This window comes from Ischnura elegans, chromosome 11 (assembly GCF_921293095.1).
Source record: "Ischnura elegans chromosome 11, ioIscEleg1.1, whole genome shotgun sequence".
Classification (NCBI taxonomy): Eukaryota; Metazoa; Arthropoda; class Insecta; order Odonata; family Coenagrionidae; genus Ischnura; species Ischnura elegans.
Genome location: NC_060256.1, coordinates 91,082,529 through 91,105,757, shown reverse-complemented (window position 1 = coordinate 91,105,757; position 23,229 = coordinate 91,082,529). Strand labels below are relative to the sequence as shown.

At 39.1% G+C, this 23,229-nt stretch overlaps 1 protein-coding gene across 3 annotated transcripts in view; it reads right to left on the bottom strand.

Annotated features, from left to right (window-relative positions):
- Window positions 1-23,229, bottom strand: part of LOC124167856 (rho guanine nucleotide exchange factor 7) — a 67,461-nt gene that overhangs the window by 35,870 nt on the left and 8,362 nt on the right. For all 3 annotated transcript variants that reach the window (XM_046545905.1, XM_046545907.1, XM_046545904.1), the window contains exons 5-7: window positions 22,877-23,110; window positions 17,599-17,797; window positions 2,818-3,039 (exon numbers count right to left, since the gene is read on the bottom strand). In XM_046545905.1, the coding sequence (XP_046401861.1) occupies window positions 2,818-3,039; window positions 17,599-17,797; window positions 22,877-23,110 (655 nt within the window). The remainder of the gene's footprint in view (window positions 1-2,817; window positions 3,040-17,598; window positions 17,798-22,876; window positions 23,111-23,229) is intronic.

The window sequence follows — 23,229 nt, the reverse complement described above, 5'->3', positions numbered from 1 at the left end:
ATTTGGACTTTTGAATGTTTGTCTGTCATTTTTTGAAATTCCCCCTATGTTTACTGCACATCCTAACATTCAACTGTTTCAAATAGCAGTATACGAGGACAATACGAACGCATGCGACTGAGGGCAGCGTTGATTTTGATCAAGGTGATTTTTTTGAGAGAGACACTGCCTACTAAAGGCTCCTTTATCAACGGTAGAAGAAAGCTGTACTTCAGTTTTCATTGGAGAGATTTTTCAATAAAGTTGACTGGACACCTTCAAATGGCTTGCAATAAAATTAGTAAATAAAAGTGCTTCTTTCTAATTGTGTTTATCTGTTTGAGTGCTGTTAAATTCATTTATGACATGTATACCTTCAGCAATGATATTGCAGGAAAAATTATCCGAATTTCATATGTCTTTTGTCTATTTTGAATAAAATGCTTAAGATACGCGATTACAAGATATACTGTGACGGGATGTCACATGCTGAGGAATTTCGACATAAAAATTTAAAGGCAACAAGATTGAGGGTTCAACAATTGCATTTTGTTATGCTTCTTGATATGTCTTTTTATCCACAGTGGCGTCGACTCCATTGGGGCCCAAGCCCCCTCAAAATTCGTTATGGGTGTGAGGAAAAAATGTGTCAGGCTTGTCGATTCTTCCCGAAGGGTCCAGATATTGAGATTCGAGTTATCAGGGTTCTAATATTGATCCTATGACTCTTCTAATATGCTTAATAAACTTAAAACTCACTACTTATAAAATTTCCCCCAGTTTGGGCCCCCCCAATATTTTTTGTAAGGCGGCATACCTGTTAATCTATAAGTGGAAGGTCAACTTAAACACTGAGATTAAGTTTCACTCGGTACCCAACGGAATTCTTGTTTTTAACTTTTATTTACATTTTCAGTGTAATTTCAAAAGAAAATACATAATGTAAGGAATTTTATTATTAAACCTCAGTTAACTCATTCAACGCGGAGGACGTCAACTGACGTAGTCTCGTCCAAGTCCAAGTTGACGTAGTCTCGTCAATTGACGTGCTCTGCCGGTCGGACGGGGGCCTTTCTCCGCCTCCGTACGTAACTAATATCCACTTCCGAGTCTTCCGATTGTGTGCATGGCCTTTGGCAAGCTTCCCTCTTTCGACCCGTGTGCGCCCCTTGTAAAAAGCAGCATTTGAACGGAAGTTATGGCACGAAAACCTCTCTATTTTTCTTTCTTATTTTATCGGCCTATTCTGACGCCGTTCATGAAAATCGGGCCCCCATTGAATGTGTTTATGAAAATAAAATCTCAAAAAATACGGTTTCAGCATAAGTGTTTCGCTCTTTTGGAACATATCCCCTAATTAGTAAAGAAACCAATGGATTGACTTTTGTGCACTCCACTTTCGCACACGTTTTCAGGAACGCATTGCATACAAAAGTCAGGGACCGCCTATAATCCAAACACTCATTTTTGTTGATAAGCAAGAGTTGGGAGCAACATCCTCATTCAGAGACCTAAAAAGTCTTATGTTTATATGATCGTAATTTCAAAAAACAAACATCAAAACTCTGACTGGATAGGAATGTCTCCCATCTGCCCATAGCTTATAGACATTAGCAAAATAAAGAATGAGTGACAGGAATTGAAGATTAAACTCATTTTCTGTCTCTTACTCCAAAGAATTAAAACAAAACTAGTTGCAATTTTGGTTGCAGATACATACCCTATAAGTATGTAACAATAGAACCTCATTCTTGTATTCCAATATTTAATTATATCCTATTAAATAATTATATGAGATAATTTGTGCATAATTTATCATGCAATATTGTTTGTAAAAAATTTGATGGCACATTACTCTTGAAGATAAATTGAGAAATTCTTGACCATGACAAAATAAACTGATAACAATGTCTAATGTACCATCTCTATAGGCCTTTTATTTTTAAGTATCTCTTTGAAAGGTCTTATATATGTACTAACATATCTTCACGACAAATGAAACTACTAATATTAGGGAAGGGTCAGCTCGATTCTTTGGTTCTTAGTTACACTGGTATTGGGATGAGAATCGGAACCTAAACAAAGTCCAAAAAAAATCGGTACTAAATTAATTTTCACAAAATCACATTTGAAAACTTTTCTTAAGCATAATTTACATTACATACAGAAATTGGGCGATTTTATGGAAGCAGGTACTAGTGAGAACTTATTTTATGATATAGGCAGTTTTTTTTATGACAATGTAGGAATATCATTGTAACAATTCCATTCAATTTCATTCTGACCTTGAAGAAAAGTGAGGGGTCACCAGCAAGGATATTTCTCAATAAATGCATGTCATAGACCAGTGAGAGTTGACAGAATTTGGAAATTCTAAATCAATTGTGAAATTTATATTACTCTTCCTGATGGATTTAAAACTTTGTTCTAACCAATCAGAGAACATAGAAAGCAATGGCTTCCAGAAGAAATTTACAAGAAACTAGCCTTGAAATTAGAAATTATTGATCAAGTTACAGACATGAAAATTGAATATCCTTCAGCTCACCAGAAAAGCTATTTTTGTTATTTTTCAAATGGCAGCAACTTTATGAAAAATTAACTTAACAAAATTAAAAGTGGCCAATTTGTAAATCATTCATAAATGTCTATAATCCATATTTCATTGTGAAACTTATCCACCACACCTGATACATGAATTTCAATGGAATTGCCCATTAATGCCTTTTGAAAATCAAGTGATGAATATGAAACACTTGATTTAGAACATGACCAAATGCCAGGAATGGAACCAGAATTGGAACCGACCCATATTAATTAATGCTGTTGTTATTCTACCTCATATATAAAGGCACTCATTCGTTGGCTGGCACTGAGGATGAGGAGGGTTGATTGGAAGAGGAGCAAATGTCGATCACGGTGGTCAGGGCCCACAGCCACAGATCCCATGTGAAGAATTTCACCGAGAGTATGCAGATCCTCCCCCTCCCAACCCCGTATGCCTCCCCTCAGCACTTCCAGCTCCAATTCTTTCTGACGACGGAGGGCACAGCAGCCAGACTGTAGGAAAACAAATGCCGTCCAATAAATGACATACACTCATAATTTCATTCAGGAGAATTGTTTTGCTCTGCAAATGAATACTTACACAAATCATTATCCTGAGTATTTACATTTTAAGTGCTTCTTGAGAACAGAAATGGAATTTTCAGTCTATTGTGTTTGCTATTGGTAGAGGTCCGTGAAAGTGGTTTTATTTTTTGCTAAAATTCGTTTTAAAACCATATGATTTCGGTGTTATAGAAAATCTTGGTGGTGTTATTATAATGTTACATTTTTCCCGGTATATAGGCGTTTTATTATTTTATGGTACACGTTTCATTAATACCTATACTTTTATTAAACATTTTACTTAACATTTAACACAATTTCGATAGCACAAAATTTCTGATAAAACAACATGAAAGAAGTGGTTCAATTTATATTGGTTCAAGGTATATGAATGGTTCAAGTATGCAGTCTTGGCTAATACGATCAGCAAACGGCAAAATCCCCACTACCTTATATGTGTATACTTCGAGAGCCATTCCGGGATTTTTGCATTGTCAAGTTTCTCTACACTAAATCAAGCCTTTAAAAATACTTCTGTAGTAGCAACAACAAGCTCCTCCTTTCTTTTCTTTGAGTGACTGACTGTGTGTTCAAAGGATAGCTGTCGTTTTGTGGGTCCCCTTTCTTTCGCACGTTTATGTGTATCGCTACTGATGTGCTTTAACAAAGTGTCACATCTTTTGAATTAAAATCTTTTATCGCAAACTTTGCACAGTAATACTCTGTCTTTCACGTAAAATCCTTCTCAACCCTGCAGAGTAAGTGAATTTAGTTGGGAAGGTGTGAAGAGTATCACTAGCTTTTGGCATTTTAAAATTCCTATCCTTCGTTCACTATTTAAAGCTAGAACTACGATAAAAAAACAGTCTAACCCCAAAACACAACCTATCACGGTGGTGTTTTCAAACTGAGTGCTGGGTAGCTGCAGTACCGTATAACTTACAAATTGTCTGAAATGTTTCATGACGTGGGTTCCCTTTCGATACCCCTCACCCAGGTGCTGAGGGAAGGTGGGACAGCAGCTAGATACAACAAAGTCGCTTAGTTTTGATTACAGCTGTTGCCAATCGGTCAGGAAAGGCAGGGAAAGAGGCGCACATAACAAAACATAATCGGATTCAAAGAAACTTGAGAAATTATTTCCCATTTATCGATCCTGAAGCATCTAGAATGATACGCTTTCTCACCTGAAGAATTAGGTGTTAGATTTGGCCAATGTCAAAATGATTTTTTTGCATTGTAGCTCAGTGGAGAGCTGAATATTCGATGATCCGTCTGCAAATAAGGAGAATCCTCTATCCTCTTATCCTTTCTGTTCCTTCCTTACCTTCTCCCAACTGCTAGCGCTTCGTGCTTTCAAATAACCTTACGTGTCTATGGATGTCTTAAAACGAATCGAATCGCGCAGTTGACGCACGGTTCCGTTGACGGCCGCCGTGGTCACCACGGCGCCCATTTCAATCCGGTCCGACGGTGCGCCGTGTACGGCGTGAAATAAGGCAGTGCTACATTGAGGCCGCTTTCTGACGAAACGACTTTTTGCCGGCCGCCGCTCACGTCACGACGCCGTGAAATTCAGGCCGTTTTCAGACGAGACGACTCTCTGCCACGCTGTGGGCCGTGCCGGCCAGCGGCCGTGTTTAAGTCAACGAAATTGTTACATTAGACCCATACTCAAGATATTCCTGCAACAAGTTATCCAATAACGCAGTCTAATGCGCCGCGGTGAGTCGCCGGAATTACTGCTCGGCATTGATGCGTATCGGGCGCGTGAGCTTGTATTTCCGCTCCTCCGCGGCCGCGCTAAATTTCTTTCCGCGCATTTTTAATTCATAATATCTAATTCTTCAGATAAGAAAGAGGCAGTGATAAATTTAACGGCAAATTCTGGCGGATAAATCACCACAGTGCGTGATATTACGCGGATGCGTTATGCGCGAGACTAAACGAGCCTATTGACCTGGGAATCGTAATGAGATAGAGCAAATGAATGCCGGCAGCGTTAAACAATGAAGGCTTATGTTTTAATTAGTGATGGGTCGATTCCAAAATTTTATCGATTCCGATCCCGATTCCGATTCTGACATTTCGATTCCGATTCTACCGATACCGATTCCATCGATTCTGATGCCATAGGCTCCAAGAAAAATATCAATTAATTCCAGGCAACAAGAAAACTACTTTTTTAAATATTACTCTGTGAAAGAGTCAGTTGACAAAAGAATCTTTCATATCATTGCTATGTAATTAAAATATAATAGCTAAATTTCAAAACAGAACATACCTGAAAAGTGGTGTTACATGATAGGTATTACTTAAGAGTATTGGCACTCATATATGTCGACAACATATATATATATACAGTAAACTCTCGATTTTACGAAGCAGGATTTTACGAAGTTTTCGATTATACGAAGTGATAGTGCGGTCCCGGCGAAAAGCCTATGGTAAATACATGGTGCTATTCGATTATACGAAGTTTCGATTATACGAAATGTCTCGAATTTACGAACCTCGGATCGGTCCCCAGGAGCAGAAGGCATTCGTTTATACGAACTATGGCGAAATATTTGTCAACAAAACTAGTTACGCCGGCGTAAGTAGCTAAAAAAAATCAGCGCCTCCAACTATGGTTCATCAAAAGTGTGAAATCGTAAATGACAGTGCAACGTTGGAGAGAAAGGGTTCGCCTAAAACCTCACGGTGGGAATTTAGGGGAAGTAGGACTTAATTAAAATATCGCGACTGATATAATGCCCCTATTTACGTGCCTATTCGTAAACATCGCATCGACAATATTTCGTAGTTTAACATGTCAGGAAGGTCGAGCGGGGTATTTTGTACACTCCTAATTAACCCTTTGCACTGCTGTGAACGTACCTGGTACATTTGCAAGGCAGGCTGCTGTGAACGTCCTTCGAAGACTACTTGACTACTTTTCGCCGAAGCACTTTGAAGGGTCCCTAATCCGGGACCCTTTCCTCGACGAGCTAACCCTCGCTGGCCCCTCTCTTCGACCCTCCGAGCGTGGGGCCTTTTCTCCCCAAAAGTGACCGCTCTGACTGCATTTTGAAAACCTATCAATCAATGCCATCATCAAAAATAATTGTTTGCATCGCACTCCTGCCTATCAGGCATTCAAGTACGTCTCTGAACCATGTTTCTGCGATGAGGAATAACGACTTTGTTAACTTTGCTAAAATGGCCAAGTTAATAAAATTGTCATTTTTCATCGCAGAAACACGGTTCAAAGACGTACTTTATTTCCTCCACTACAATCGCAAATTGCTGGATATCGGCCGGATTCCCTTTGATAGCGCATCATGAGGATGTTCTCGAGGTTGGTAATTGATACAACTAGCCTACTAGTAATTCTACTGCTATAATATCACGGCTATGGTTGATTCGTTACGTTATACATTCAGGAAGCAGCAGCGGATAAAATCGCGGAGGATATTAGAGGCTTAAAAGATGATTTTGAAAAATTCTTGGAAAAAGCAGGAAGAGCACAGCGCGCAACATCAAACGATTATATTGCCCTTGACGATGATCTCAGGGCTTGCGACAATGGGACGCCGGTACATGCGTCGGAAGAAGCAGCGGCCGGGACTAGTCATAATAGCAGTGACGACGAAGATGAAAGTGAAGCAATTTCACCAAATAAAAAAGAAGTACCCGCTGCCCTCCAAACATTAAGATATATTGATCTGGCTAACGAGTTAGGTCCCCAATTTTATTCCCATTTATGCAAGTGAGAAACCATGGTGGAAGCGGCGATGGAGAAGGGCGAAAAGGAAAAAAATAATTGATATTTTAGTAGTATCTTGTTGTGTATATAATAGCCTTCCTGAATAAACAACTTAAATATCTTAAGTATTGGGCTCTATTAACCACCAACTTATTTTTCAGTCTACTCGTAATGAAGACGCACTTCTAACCGTGAACTTTCTTCTCGCGCGTCTCCCCGTTTTCCCATGCCGAGAGATCTTTCTTTCCAAAGTCTTTGTTTACTTCCTCCCGCGACCTTCTGCTGCTCTTGCTGACACCCATCTTACGCATCCCAAACCCCTCCTTCCCCAGCATTTCCCATTCACTCCCTCCCCCCTAAGGTGACAGAGGTCGAGTGCGTCGCAAAAAATACGGCCCCCAAACGTAGACTGAGGCAGAGCTGAAGGCCATTTCCCCACCCTTCTTTCTCCTGCCCCCTTCACCACTGTTCACCACTCCTTTGTGCTGACCACACTTCTTTCCTCAGGCAATCCCCATCCCACTCTTATTCACCCCACCCACTGGGAACGTTCCCCGATTGTGGAGAAGGGCATGGTTCATCTTTACCTGCAACGGGGGTAAGTTATTAACCGGAGAGAGGCTGAAGAAGTATCTTCCACTATCAGGGAAATGGTGCCGCGCTTATAATTCCCTCTCTTCTTTTCTGCTGACGTTTCAATTGAAATTATTTTCTTTGCTCTTTCCTCACTATATTTATTTACGATTATTGCGCGACTATTTTTAGTGCTAAAGCTAAGAAAATCTTTTCTCTACGTCAATGATTCTTTGCATAACTTTCAATACGGAGGAGAAAGGGACACAAAAAGTAAATGAGGTGAATGTACAGGTTTTTGCGTGTCATTTTTGGAAATTCACGCAAGTGAACCAATACTTCACACATGTTGAGAAATGATGAAACATCTCTTGTAGAAAAACAATCAATGCGGATAATAACGTTTCCCTTTTTATATCTCCGATAATGGAAGATGTTTCTCCTGTCGTTTTCCGGTTGGAACCTTGCTCCAGTCGGCATAAAAGAAGAGAGAGAAATACTGTATGAACATAGCACTTCACACCAGGTATGAAGAATATGGTCCGGATGAAGAATAAAGTCTTTCGTAGCAACGTCTGCGAAGATGATGGAGCGCAGTATCCGGACGGAGAGCTCAAACAGAATTTACTTCAAATATTCGCCAGAAGATAATCATATCCTACGAAATTTAGAATCGTAACTGAATCTCAACAAAAATAACCAATGGAAAAGATAGCACATTCAACTGAATATACAGAGTAACTCGAAATATTAACTTACGAAGGTTATTTAGGAAACGGGTGGAGGCCCTCGTTTTTCTTTTTTTTTCTCGTCACTGAGCGATAGAGGGCGACATAAATGGCGGTTAGGCCGGCTGCCGCTAACATTCCGTGGGTGCTGGAAACAAATATCTATCTTACGCGAACTTAATAGTTGTTATTCGCTCCTAACCATAAATTTATAACATTAAATTCTTATAATAAACTTTGCAATTCATTATTTGATTACGTTTTCTAAACTGGTCGGGAATTTCTTAAGCGATCGTTGATGTTGAAGTATGAACAAGAAATGGGAATTTTATGGTGGTATAATTATTTAACGATTTTTCACATCATAAATCGATAACAAAAAGCCTTTTCTATGAATTATACAGAGAATAACCACCAAAAACATTTAAATAAGACCACTAAAGACAAAAAACGGCGGAAGAAACAAAAGCGAACATTTTTTTCGTGACTTATGAAAAAAGTTTGAATTTACGAAACTCGATTTTACGAAGTGCCGATTTTCCGGTCCCACTGACTTCGTAAAATCAAGAGTTTACTGTATATCCAAACTACAAGGGAGAGCCCTGAGTACAGGAATTTTCATAGCTGTAATAAAGATTACATACTACGTATATGAATCATGTAATATTTGGCCCTTTCAAATTCTCAAGCAGAAAATCCAATTATTCTACATGCTCAGCCAAATCTTTTGCAAGTTTTGACTTCTCCATGTTACAGTATTAATTCCTGCAGAAAATTGCCTTTTCCTACACAGGTGTGTTATTGGGCAAGTACTTTCCCACCAAAATTGCAAGATTTTGGAGACTTTGGAATTTTTATTAAAAATTATATCAACGATTTGTTGGATCTTGAATCTTAATGGAATTCAAGTGGACGAAGCGAACAACTATAGAACTAAACTTTAGTTTTGTAGAGCCAAAAAAAATGCTATACTTCTCACGTCATTCAATCAACCTTAAAATCTCTTGCTTTTTTAAGTTCAAGAAAGAAACTAAACGCTGCAAATGAATATTACATCGGACGGACGCAGTAATAAAAAAGGCTAAAAGAGCCTTGTGGGGTGAAAACTCCCCCTACCGTGCGACTCTCCTCGGCGAGGGTGGAAAGGGAAAAAGGGTATCGCTTTGTTGCCTTTCACGGAAACAGTTCATTTTTCTCTCTCTTAAGCATGCTGACTTAATCTCTTCACTTTACTTCAATACCCGAGGCATATTTCTTACGCGCGGGATGGTTCCGAAAAATATCCAATCCTTAGTATTTTCACTCGAGTAATGCGCTAAATGGTCTAGTCGATCTATACATATTCCTTTTTAACATCCTCAGTTTATTGTTTTAAGTCAATGAAGACGATTATCCATGCTTTAAATGACGATTTGCAGGACTAATGTTTTAAAAAACTTAAAAATCGGCCCCAGTTACCGAGCCTCAGAGGTCCGCGGCGTGTAGGTCAGCCTTGACGCGCGATTGAAAAATCGTTCTTATTTCCTTCGTCGCAAACTTTTTTTCAAGATTTCTACTTAGTACTCTTTAAAAATCTCTACTTTATATTGTGGTTCAAATTTTCCGAGTTATATTTTTCGTAAACGAAAGATAATGTCTACTTAATGTCAAATTCCACGTGAAAAACGGGTCGGCCATTTTGCGTTGTAAAACCAGACAGATGAGAGCCAAAATCTTCAAAAGTCATTGAAAGTATAGGCAAAGCACCAGATCAAAGGGATATTGCGTTTTTTATTCCACAAAACTCATATCAACGGAAAACCACTTGGACAAATTCAAAGGATTTTGAGGAAAAACGATATCTCGTGTGGCATTGAAAAATTGGTCATGTTTGGGCCTCTGTATCTCACTAAAGGTTCGCAATTATGTAAAATGGCATATAAATCAATATTTGCTGATGATTTATGAGTATTTACGCTGAGTTTCCAGTCTTTATCCCCAAAAAGGTCATTTTGGACTTTATTCAAGCTTTTTCCGATTTCGGACCAGTTAGCGCGGGGTAGGAACTAGGAAGACGATCGGCCGCCGCGGCTGGCGTAAAGGTATTCGGCGCCTACATCGACAACAACAATAGTGTATTCGGCAGACTGAAACTACCAGGCCAAGGCATTAGAATGACTTATCGGCTTTAAAAACTGCATTAATACACGAGTTTCATGATAGCGCTTCCTGTCGGCAGATTGCTGGACCTACTAGCCTCGAAAGCTCTGTAGCCTTAACTACTCGACTCGACATCCGTAATGCTACTCGAAACGCTCGAGTCGAGTACCAACTACTCGATCGACTTGAATTTTCGAGTACTCGCACATCCCAAGAAGATATGTGTTTTGTTATTACGATTACGTGGCGCGAAAATTCAAATGACTGTTGGAAATGCGGTCGTATATTTTGTTGTTTGAAGTACTGCTGGAATCGGAATCGATTTTTCGCCTTGGCAAGTACTCGTTTTCGATTCCGGTTCTTGGCCGAGAATTGAGGAATCGAAGAATCGAGGAATCGATCCGACCCATCACTAGTTTTAATAGATTACGACTCATTAGATATGATTTTTTCGCTAATCCAGCTAAAATCGCAAATAACGCGAAATTTCGTTTTAACTTACCGATTTCGCGTTATTTCGCGATATCGCGTCCCGCGAAATTCACGGACCTCTAGCTATTGGTTTTACAGTCAGAGTAATTTAATTTTACACATCTTGACTTGTGTTATACAGTAGACTCTTGTTATTACAAAATTCTCTTGACTGAAAAACTAGAGTTTCGTAATAACGAAGTTCATGTGAACGTTTCTTTTGGGGAATCGTTGAAAGAAAAAAAAACATACTTTGTCAAAATTTCTTCTCTCTCCAATCTCCCGCACTTATGATCTTCAGAGTCAAGAGTATAATATAAACGATCCATCATGAAGAATATGTGTTCTGAGACCTTGCTCGTAAATTGATAAACCTATACAAGGCATCGAGGAGAGTGGTTATCCTGCAGAAGGCAACACTGCATCACCATCGCACGTTAACTTACAATTGTAACGTACTGATCTAGCTTGCAATGTAGCTGGAGCTGAAAAAATTCTCTTTCCACGGGAAGAAAGAATGGGCGAAACGCTGAACAGTTCCTAACTTCACACCGGATTAAATGATACTTTGTTCAGATTATGTCCAAAGTTTGAGTTTCTATACGCCACATGATGCCACGTCAGCATACCCAAAGGTGCCAAATTTGAAATTTTGGGCGTGCTTGAATTTTTCGAATGTTCGTATCTCTGAGAGTTCATAAACCCAATGTGCTTAGGAAGAGGACCAACTGTACGTCCAATTTACGAGTGTTAATGAGTGGGTCACCATAATTCCTCAGGAATGAAGCTTATTATATGATGTTGCGTGCAATTGGAGTATCTCCTACTGAAGAAAGAACCAAAATTGATGCCCTTGGGCACAGTACAAGAAGAGAACTTGAAAATAGATCAATGATGATAACGTAGCATTGTGTATATCCACCTAAATGCCATTGCTTTTTCAAGGAATTTCGTAATAAAGTTCATTTTTAAATTGCCGTGACCAGGACTGAGGTTTGCAATTTCGTAATAACGAAAATTTTGTAATAACGTTTCTTTAGTATAGATTGGATAGGCCTTTTCGTTGGGACCAACGAATCGCTTCTTAATAACGAGAACTTCGTAATAACGTTGTTCATGTTAATGAGGGTCTACTGTACCAAGTACCAATAGTTTTTGGACAAATAAAATATTAATATATTATTATTAATTTGATTAAAACTTTTCCTAAGAATCAAATTTGTAACAATGTTTTTGAAGGGTACTGTTTCACTTTTAAGGCCAGATGTGCAAGTATTGGACATTTTTACTCTGCATACTCAGAAGCCGATGGTTTTGGGGTAGAACAATAAGAATGAGTATCTCCCTTTGATAGGCACAATGAATTCTGCAAGGGTTGGGATTGGTTCAGAAGGTTTTGGGAGGTTTGACGAATAAAGGCAAAGTGCCCGACACCTGGCAGCCAAAAATCGAAGGTTTGGAAGGGTGATTGCACGAATAAAGCTGTTTGAGCTTGTGCTGCGTTCATGATTTATTCACAGCATCTGGGAAGATTTGTATTAATGTCATCAATCTTTAATGAGATGCCTTCAAATAAAAGTGCTCCAATAAATTAACTTGGGCTGAAATCAATTTTTATGAACAAATTTCTGAATAGTATTCCAACTGCTTGCACTTTCAGGGACGTTCCTGACATGTTTACACCTTTCCAAACTAGACTTTATTATTATCTTATTAACTTAATAGAGTTGCACTTACAAGGAACATTCACGAAGTGTACTCCGCCGATTTCGTTCAAATTTGGTAGGATGGTAGTGTTCTATAATTAATGGAAATTTGCAAAATTTCCCGTGCCCTTAAGCCCTATGGCCCGAGATATCTGCATCCAAAGTTGCGCGCCGGCCACCCTTTTTGAGGCGAGGGGCCCCTCACTCACGGGCCGGCAGCGAGGCGTCCCTGCCGGCAAGCGCTAGGGGGAAGGCCTGCGGGCGGTCCGGGCGTCAGCGGTCTACTTACTATCTTCCCACAGACGAAAGAAGCGGTGGGTGATCCGAGGACTAAACGATGGCCAATGTTTTCGAGGAATTTTTGAAAAGCTTAAATTTGTACACATACCCTTGCGGCTCCTGCTTCTAGTCAAGATTTTCAGAAGGGTTTGAGAGGAGTCATAAAACCCACTTCTTCCACCCTCAACTATTGTTGGCTGAATGGGAAAACCAAAAGGGCTTCTCCATCAGGCGAATGACGCTAGGGTCTTCGGTACCTCTGTTTAAATCAGCAAAAATGCTTTTTCTACCCATTTGCAAAGTGAACTCCGAACGAGGACGAACAAGCAAGAGATTTTGTAGACGAGTGAGCTGCAAAGCCGTTCCTTTTATTTTCATCGAAATGGTGATCAATCCTAGGAATGTAATAAAAATATTGGACAGCAAGTTTACTGCATGGATTTCCACAGAACAACCTACTGATTACGAAATCGAGTTGGCGGAAATTTTAGCTGGTAAGTTTCATTATTTTTTCATTTTTTTGTAACTACGGTGAAGTTAATCGCATCCCATCCATTCTTTATTTTTCCCTGTTGAATAAAATTTTCCCATTTTCAGATTCCTTGAAGTCCTGTGTGGAAAGCGAAGAATCATCCTGTGTGGTAGAGGAGGATCTAATTTTTGACTTCGACGGGAGGACGGAAGAGGAGGAAGTAGTAAGCGAAGATGAATGCGACAGTGCAGATGGAAATGGAGACGATGTTTCTCCTTCTTCTTCAACATCGTACGAGCCGTCTCCATTGAAAAGGAAGAAAGAGGGTGATATTAGTATGTCACAGAAGAAGATGGCAGTGGAATACTGGCAGTCCGGAAAAACTGGGCCACTGAAGATAGATACTGTCAGGCACCGTTTTAGGTTCGTGACCTCAAGAACACAGCTTGTCCGGTTTGAGGAGCAAATTAATCAAGCTGGCTCTCGGAGGGAGAAATTGAACGCAATTTCTTCATGTTTAATAGAGAGATTTAGAAGAGCGAAAGAAGATTTCCTGATAGTGCACGATAGTGACTTACGAAGGTGGGCGTATGAAGATAATGGCAAAATGACAAATCCTCTAGAAAATTTTTCTGCTTCAACAGGATGGTTGTGGAAGTTTAAAAAATCGCATAACATAGTGTCTAGGAAAGTTACCAAAGTTGTTTCTCGGAAACAGAACTTTGACTGGCAAAAGACATCCGAAAAGGCACATTCTTTTGTAAACGATGTCCGGCTATTATTGGCCCAGAAGCCAAATTACTTTCTCTTAAATACTGACCAGAGTGGGTTTAAGAAAGAATTACACTCGGGACGAACCCTGCATTTCCGAGGAGTGAAAACGGTGGAGTCAACGGTACAGTCCCTCGGAGCGACGACCCATTCGTATACGATACAGCCGACGATCTCGATGGATGGTGAACTTCTCTCTCCTTTATTTATTTGCCTGCAGGAGAAAGGTGGAATTTTTCCAAAAAATGTTTCTGTGTTCAAAGCTCCAAATCTTCACGTCGTGGCTTCTAATTCCGGTTTGTTGACGAAAACCATTTTGCTAGAAGAGTATTTTGGTAAAGTGCTGTTTCCAAATTTAAAAAAGGACACAATTCTCTTGGTCGACTCGTGGAGTGCATTTAATGACGGAGAAGGAATTCTTTCCATGAAGACAGGATCATTTCAATTTTAAATACAGCAAATACCGCCCAAAACTACAGGCATCATACAGCCGTTGGATGTGTATTTTTTCCGAATGTGGAAGAATTTTGTGAGAAAATTCTCCGACCGTGTGTTGCTGGACCAAATAGACTTAAATTTATTTCAAAGAAATAATATTTTGAAACTTCAATCTCTGACTCACTCACAATTCTCCGCTCCTTTGTTCAAAAATTTCATTCGCTATTCCTGGTTTCGAGCGGGATACACGAATGAAAGACCAGAAGTGCATATTATGCCTGTTGATTATTGCTTCGATAGTAATATTATGAAGGATAGATGTGATATTATAGTTGAAGAACAAGGGTGCAACTTTTTGACATTCATCAGATGCGCTATCTGTGCAAAAAAATGCTGTTTTCACCATTTTTTCAATGAACATCACAACTGTGAAAAATAAAACACTATAGAGCGCCATTTTTTGTTATTATTTTATCTATAGAATAGATGATTGATTCATAATTATTTTGAGTATCAATGTTTTCACCATTTTTCGCTGAAAAAAATTAGAAAAATTTGTGCCCTATTCCACTTCTGAATGGGATTTCATTGTTTAATGTGAATTTTTGCCTTGCATGGTAGGTATTTAAAATTAGAGCGGAAAACTTAAGGATTTTTGATGGTTGGGGTTCATTTAAGAGTTGTGCAAGGGAGAGACTTCCACGAGGTTCATAGTTCAGGACTCCATAAACAGAGATGAAGACGGAGGGGGACGGAATACATTATTTGAAAGTGATCGGAAGTCTTTGAATCAGATCACTCATGGGAAATTCGGGTATCTTCACTTTATTTGGTTAATGGCACCTTTAAAATAACGGAATGTTGGTAAATCCTCCCAGAAAGAGAAAAAAAAGAGTGGCCTGTGCTAAATGTAGGGTTTTGTGTCTATTCCTTCACGGGGTGAGGGTAAACGATTGGGTTTTTCCTCAAGCTAAAAGGAATATTATCTATAGGCTCGGGGATATTCGAAGGTCAAGACATTATTTGTGGGAGTCTTTGAGGGTGGGGTAAACTGTGAACGTGAGGGAAACATTTGAAAGGAAGCGGGCGCCTTCTCATTGTGCATTTTTATGTTTCCCGTCCCAAACTGCAAACAAAGACCGAAGGGAGAGCCCCCGCGGCGTTGGGTCAGTCGCTACTGGTCGGACCCAAGCTAATGAGTGTCGAAGGTCTTCGACTGTTCGGCATTGTCACAGTCACGAAAACGGATTTCAATCCACCTAGAGTGTAAAATCTGGCACATGAGTATGTAGTTCCTCGCCATTGTGCGTAAATAAGTTCAATGGACTCAAAAGAGAATGAGAAAAAAGTTTAGACATTTCTTAATCCACTGGCATTCACTGCAGGGTTAGAGGAAATTAATATGTCGTAGACGACCTTTGGTGTCGGTTCACAGCAAAAGGAGGCGTTACCCTCTCAAAGACTTCAATTTACCCTGGTTTTTCCGGTCTTCAAGCGGTGAAGGTACTATTTGCCTGATGTTAAATACGTGAAGGAATATAGGATGCGGTAATCTAATTATTTGTTACTCCGATAATTCTTGGAGGCGCCTTCCCCCAAAATTCATGTTGAATGTCTCTTTTTTCCTACAATACTAATTGATTAAGTTTATCATCTACTTAATACGCAAATCTGCATGCAGCTAAAATGCTGTAGCGTTAAATTCGCTATGAGTAACATTAATTTTGCCCTTTACGACATTACGAGTAGATAAACATCGTAATTTGCTGGCAGGGGTAAATTCCCCGCAGACGTATACAGAGTAAGCATCTTTTGAACTACATTTATTATTTTTTATGGAAATTTGTCAATCGGTCACGGGAAAATAATCTGCATTTATCATTTATAAATTATAGGGAAACTGGGCTAAGGTGATTGTCATTCTTGGATGCCTACAAATCCATAATTTCTATCTTTCCTCCGCTTCTTGTCAGCGTAAGGATGGTAGACCGCTGACGCCCGGACCGCCCGCAGGCCTTCCCCCTAGCGCTTGCCGGCAGGGACGCCTCGCTGCCGGCCCGTGAGTGAGGGGCCCCTCGCCTCAAAAAGGGTGGCCGGCGCGCAACTTTGAATGCAGATATCTCGGGCCACAGGGCTTAAGGGCATGGGAAATTTTGCAAATTTCCATTAATTATGGAACACTACCATCCTACCAAATTTGAACGAAATCGGCGGAGTACACTTCGTGAATGTTCCTTGTTAGTGTTTCATCAGCTAAACAGGGGACCCACTCATAACAAAACCACTTAAAATGAACTGAAAGCCATTCCACGTCGAAAAAGGCCTTAACCCCTTGCACAATATCTCGCTTTCAACCAATGCATACTGAAATGAGTTCAGCTTATAATTAAATTTGTCTCACATCAAGACATAAATTATATTTTCAACCTTTTTCTGAGATTCGAACAATAAGGAAATGTGCTCTTCTTTTAAAGCTGCTGAGAGCTCTAACAATATTTAATTATTTTTGCCCATGAATTTCTACCCCTACCACCAAAACTCCTCCTCTCAGACAGGGTGAACACACAAAATCCCACGCCTCCCATGCAATGAGCAAAGCCTATCCTTGTTTAGACCCTCTCCCTAGCCAGGTGAATAAGACCAATGTCGCACAAAGCACGAGTTTTCACAGAGTGTTTTATCTAATAGACTAAAAATTGGAAGAAAAATTGTAAAATCAAGCGAGCAATTAAACATATGGAGCTCATCCCAGAAAAACCCCTGCTCTAAACATGCGGATATTGATATCCTGTGTTTAAGTCACCCCTACTAAAATGAAAATAAAACTCAATTTTTGCCATGCACAACTGGCTCGAGGGTTTCCATTTGCAAAAATGTTTTCACAAAATATTATTACCATCGACTTTATATAAATTATATCATAATAGACTTTTTCAATTTTTTAACATTGAAATCTCAAAAGGCAAAATCAGATTTTGTGTTAGAACCCACATTATGGGGTCGAAAGGTCTTATAAACTTAAAAACTTATAAAATCTGGTTTACACTCAATTACCTTCCACCTTCTCGGATGCATGAGTCAAATTTAATCAAAATTGGACAAGTGTAAGTAACTGATTAGAGATCAATTATAAACCACACTCACAGTCTGAATTTTTTAAACTTCAAGAGTTAAAATACTCACAGCGACTTCCCCATAAATGGAGACGGAACGCTGAGTGTCTCCACTGTCCGGATGTCCTTCTCCAAGATGCCGCTCCAGTTCCTGCAGCATTCCCGCATACTTATCCAGACGTCGGAATGGTCGGCTCAGACCAGTGGTCAGCACTAGGAGGCCTGGAAGAGCCGCGCCACGGCTTTCCATGTACGCACCAAGCTCATCTCTGCACAGAAGGAGAGACGATGCAAAATATGGAATCAATCCATAACAGCATGAGCTTTGCCAGACTTTGACATTACTTTTTTACACAGGATAAATACTTTTTTTGGCAAAAAGAGGCATGGAAGGATGCGGAAAAAGTGGAAAGATTGATGATTCAAACAACCCATGCTAAACCATGCTGCAACCTTTAGGGAATGAGAAATTAAAAAACATTTCAGCAAAAACATAATAAATTAACAAAACATAAACTTAAAATATAGCTAATAACCTTTGGTCACAATCCCTTCTTAAAGTAGTATGAACATGCAGTGGCAGATCCAAGATGGGGAAAAGAGGGTGGGGGGGGGTGGCTAAGTAAGGGGTAACCTCACAGCAGTAGTGGGGGTCCGAACAAAATTACCTTTCTATTCAGTGTAAATTGGCTATAACCCCCTTATCCTTCCCCAAAACATCCACCACTGTGAACATGGATAAATATCACTAACTTGGAAAATAGAAACATTTGCCTCTGCTCATAGAAATCATATACAGGCGGAGATATGCAATCACAAGATATACCGTGACGAGATGCTGAGGAATTTTGACGTAAAAATTTAAAGGTATCAAGATTGAGGGTTCAACAATTGCATTTTGTTATGCTTCTTGGTATGTCTTTTCATCTATACGTGGACATTATAAGTGGAATGTCAACTTAAACACCAAGAGGAAGTTTCACTCTGGACCCAACCGAATTCTTTTTTTTCTTAACTTTTATTTACAATTTCTGCATATCTTCAAAAGAAATTACATAATGTGTAGAATTTTATTAATTTATGATTAAAGATTGGTTAATAAAAATAAAATCTGTGAAATAAAAGGTTTTAGTCGTCATTTCGCTCTGCTGTAACACAACCCCTAATTAGTACGACTTTCGCACACGCTTTCAGGAATGCATTATGTGCGAAAGTCCCGGACTGCCTATGCATAAAAAGTATGATTACAACCCATCCATACAAGTGAGCCATGACAAACTAATACAGTTGCTATTATTTCTAACACTTTCATTTTTTAAATATTTGTTTCTGTTTCCATACCACAGAAAACAGCATATATTGACCTCTTACATTCGTGTTTCACAAGTTTGCAAAATTCACTAACTTTTGGTTTACTTTGTGGTATTCCATTATAATTTTTTCCTGGATATACACAATTACTTATACCACTTATTTTTTATCAGAGCGTGACCCGGGTTTCAACGAATTATCATCATCTTAGCGCCATCATAATTAGCGCCTGAAGATGATGATAATTCATTGAAACCCGGATCGCGCTCTAATAAAAAATAAGTGGTGTCAGTAATTGTGTATATCCAGGAAAAATAACAAGTTTGCAATTTCCCTACATACATGAACAACTATATTCTGGATAGGGGCAACCTACCCAGGTGAGACTCAAACCCACGACCTGTAGTTTGGCAGGCAAGGACTTCACCCCGCCCCCACCTAAGCCAGCACATTTTAATTCAACACATTTTCCATGGAAAGTGATACGCAAATGAAGTACCTTGCAAAGTAAATACAGTGGAACTTGGTTAGTACGTTTCTGAAGGGACCACGAAAAATGAACGTACTAACCAGGAAAACGTACTAACGAGGAAAGTAAATAATAGCAGTCGGGGTTATTGCAATCAGTGAAAAAGTCGTCATAATTACAATTACCGTATATCTCCGAATATAGTCCCCCCCCGAATATAGTCCCCCCCCCCAATTTTGAGACCTCAGTTTTGGGAAAAATTTTAAAATGTAAAGGAAGGCAATTTTTCTGTGGTTAGCAAGTTAACATTCTAGATTCGATAAAAACTATTATTTTCTGTGAAGATTAAGAACAAATCTGTTCACATATTTTCCATCACAACAAAATAACTATACCTAAAACATGTTGTGATCCATTGCATGTATCAGTAATTTATAGTTCCTTAACCAGATGTAATGAAGAAATGAGAAATTTTTTTAAGTATCCAAGGCTATTGTATTTTTTAAACCTTCACAAATTATTAATATTTTTGATTTCCAAATGACTACAGACAATGTCAATATATAAGCTTTAACTTAAAGCCCATAAACAGTATTGCATTTGGCCCTGAAACTTCCTTAGATCCAGTGTAACACACCCATCAAGTCATCACAAATCCAAGTGACCTAAAGAATTTAGGAAATCTAAATAAAATTGTGTTAAATAAATTATAAATATTATAAAAATATTGCTATCAAATGCCTGCTAAGCAAAACAATTAAACTACAGGACTTACAAATATCAAAGTAATAAAATTAAGAAATAAACTTTTTCCAACAAACATTAAAACTGAAAAAAAATTATATCAATTTTCAATGCCTCGTCGCGAATCATTGCATAAGTTACACAAAGAGCTTCTGCTCTGCATTTGCGCACAAATTCGACGATATTTTCCTCTAATTCTTTGAATCTGCCGCATCGAGACCCCCGAAATGACTTCCGCGATGTATTAGCGCTTTGCTAGCGCTGTAAATACTATGATTTACGGCGTATTCTGCAACGGCTATTTTTAAATTGGCATCGAAACTCCGTCTTTGAAGGCCTCTAATCCGCGGCAGGATTGATCCTCATCTTTCTACTTGATCCATCACCTCACTGTTGAACGTAAAATTATTTTTAATAAAGAAAATATCGCGGAAATAATTGCGAAACGTTATGCGACGTAATTTATCGATCCTATTTACCCTGACGAATTGAAGATATTCCTCAATAAATTGATTACACTTTCGATGCTGAGTCGCTGTATTTCGATCAAATGCAGTAATGCCGGCGCTTCTGGTTTAAAGTCGTCGATTATTGCGCCTTTTCAGAAACAAATGCATCACCTATTGCGCATTCTTGTTCTGTGAAAGGCAGTGGTTGTAAACACGAACCGCACGGACGTATAGTAGCTACGGACGCAATGAAATGCTAAATCGTCACGAAAGGTTCACTTTATCTGTTTATTTTTCGCAATTATTTAAATCGTGTAGTTATTAAATGAGCGACGGGTACATATACTATTGATTCAATTCTAGTGTTCGATTAATGTAATGATAGTGTGTGTTTAGTTTTCATTTTAATTATTTACTGTTTTGCGTCATTAAGTGATCAGTGTGGATTGAATTATTCTAACAATACTTTTCCAAGAAAAATTAGCGGCTACCCGATGGATTCCGTGAAAACGCATATTCGATATGCTATTTGAATCGGAATAATCGTATCTGTACAACATTTGTGGTAAAAATTGTCTTAATTTCCGGTAAAACGTGGCAGTATTTACTAATATCTCCGATTATAATCCTTATAAATATACTCAAATAGAAAGACTACGAGAACATTAGCCATTATGCCGTTATTTATTACTTTATGGTCACCTTTAGTATGCTAAATTGGATTACACTCGATTATAGTCCCCCCCCCTTACTTTTCCGCGGCCATTTTTGGAAAAAAAGGGGGGACTATATTCGGAGAAATACGGTACTATCGGTAGTTCTCATAGGATCGCCTCCCTGAACTCTTTTCACATTTAAAATCAAGAAAATGAGCGCTACATTGAAAAACAATACCATGTGAATAAAAATCGCAATTTTTCATGGACATCCCTAGACGATTTCATGATTACGGCGTCTATCTCCCGTGATTTATCCTATATATATTTACAGAACGAGGACGAGTGAAGCTCAGACAAGTCATTTTTCTTTCTCACAGCGTACTCGGAGAATATAACAACAACCCGGAGTAAGTCAACTGGTTTTTTTAAACATCATAAAAATTGGGCAAAATTATATTGACTTTCAAATTACGACAACAGCCGTAGACATTCGCTTCTGGAATGATACCATTTCGATTGTAAAATCGATCGATATATCGACTGATGACACGCAAGATTATTAGATTACGACGTAATAACAAGAAAATTTTATATTAAACAGTTGAAATTTACTTTCTAAATTTGTCTAATGTCGTCTGCTTTCGTTCCGAGATCAAGTATTTTTAAGCTAAGCTTCGCGTGGAGATCCAGAGGATCGTCTGCTCCCGCAACAGTAGTCAAGTAAATACGCACGACGTCGAGTTTATGGAGCAGTACTGCTTTAGATAATGTGGGAATTGTCTAATATCGTTAAGACTCATTTCTTCATCATGATAACCAATGATAACTCGTGCAATAGCAACAATTGCCCACTCACGAACTTTGTGCGCAGCAGTGGGCACTCCCAAGCGCTTCAAAGGCAACAGAAGGTGAGGAGCTCGGAGTGGGGAAAATTGGGGCTTTTTATTGGCTGTAGTTTTTCATAGTCAGACATTCCCGAAAAATGGCCGTATTTTATTATTCAGCGCGTCACAAGAATTCAGAAATGCATTTGGATCAATTACGGTAGAAGAAAGAGATGTGGAATGAATGGAAGAATGTTAATGGCTAATAATAATAAATTAAATCATGAATTCAGACGTTTGCGAACCTTAAGAAGACACTAGAGAACGCATTGCGGGTTGCGTCACGGCAAGCAATTGAGCGTACTAACCAGGAAAGCGCAATTTTTTCAAACGTACTAACCAAATTCTTTTACCTGTATTTTGTTCGGATGGTACCGGGACCGAGGGAAATCGCCGTACTAAGGAGGAAAACGTACTAAGGAGGAACGTACTAACCAAGTTTCACTGTACTCTTTTATTCCTTAAAAAAATTGACAACTCATTACCAAGGCCAAGAAGTTTCAATCCGAGAGGGAGAGTTTAAGGGATTTAAACCCAAAAGAAATGCTTGGCAGATTGTCTTAGGTGCACCCCATTGAAATACATTCCTCTCCCACTTAAACTTACAACAAAAATACATATGGCCATGCTAGTTCTCAAAACATCAACATTTGATTAATTTTCCTAGCTCTGAAAAATTATGCAGAGAAACTGACAAACCATGGAAAGAACTAGTTACAAGGAGATATCCTTAAGGGTCTGTGAGACCACGTGTGGCTTGGGATTTAATTTTGCCCATCTAGTTCATAGAAGGTTAACTTTTAAAAGGAAAAAATATGCATGCAGAACTTGCCTATATTTTTCCAGGAGGCACACAGCCCTTGGGTGGCCAGCACAGTAATTGGTATGGACGGTCTTGAGCACCTGGGCAGATGAAAGGAAGAGGCGACCAACTCGGCAAGGGCTTCCGGGCTCCTGCCTCTCCTCCAAATTCAGCTCGGCTTCCAGGCCTCGGAGAAGCTGCTCGTGAGCATCCAACACAACGGGAAGGTTGCCAACGAGGTGGGAATATTCTTCGGCAGTCAGCCTGAGAATAGAGGTAAGAAAAAGAAATCAGTGAGAAGTGCCTATAGCATGGTAGTTACCAATACAGTTAAATAAAGACAGTAATGGATTTTTTTTATTCTCTAGAAAATAATTTTAAAT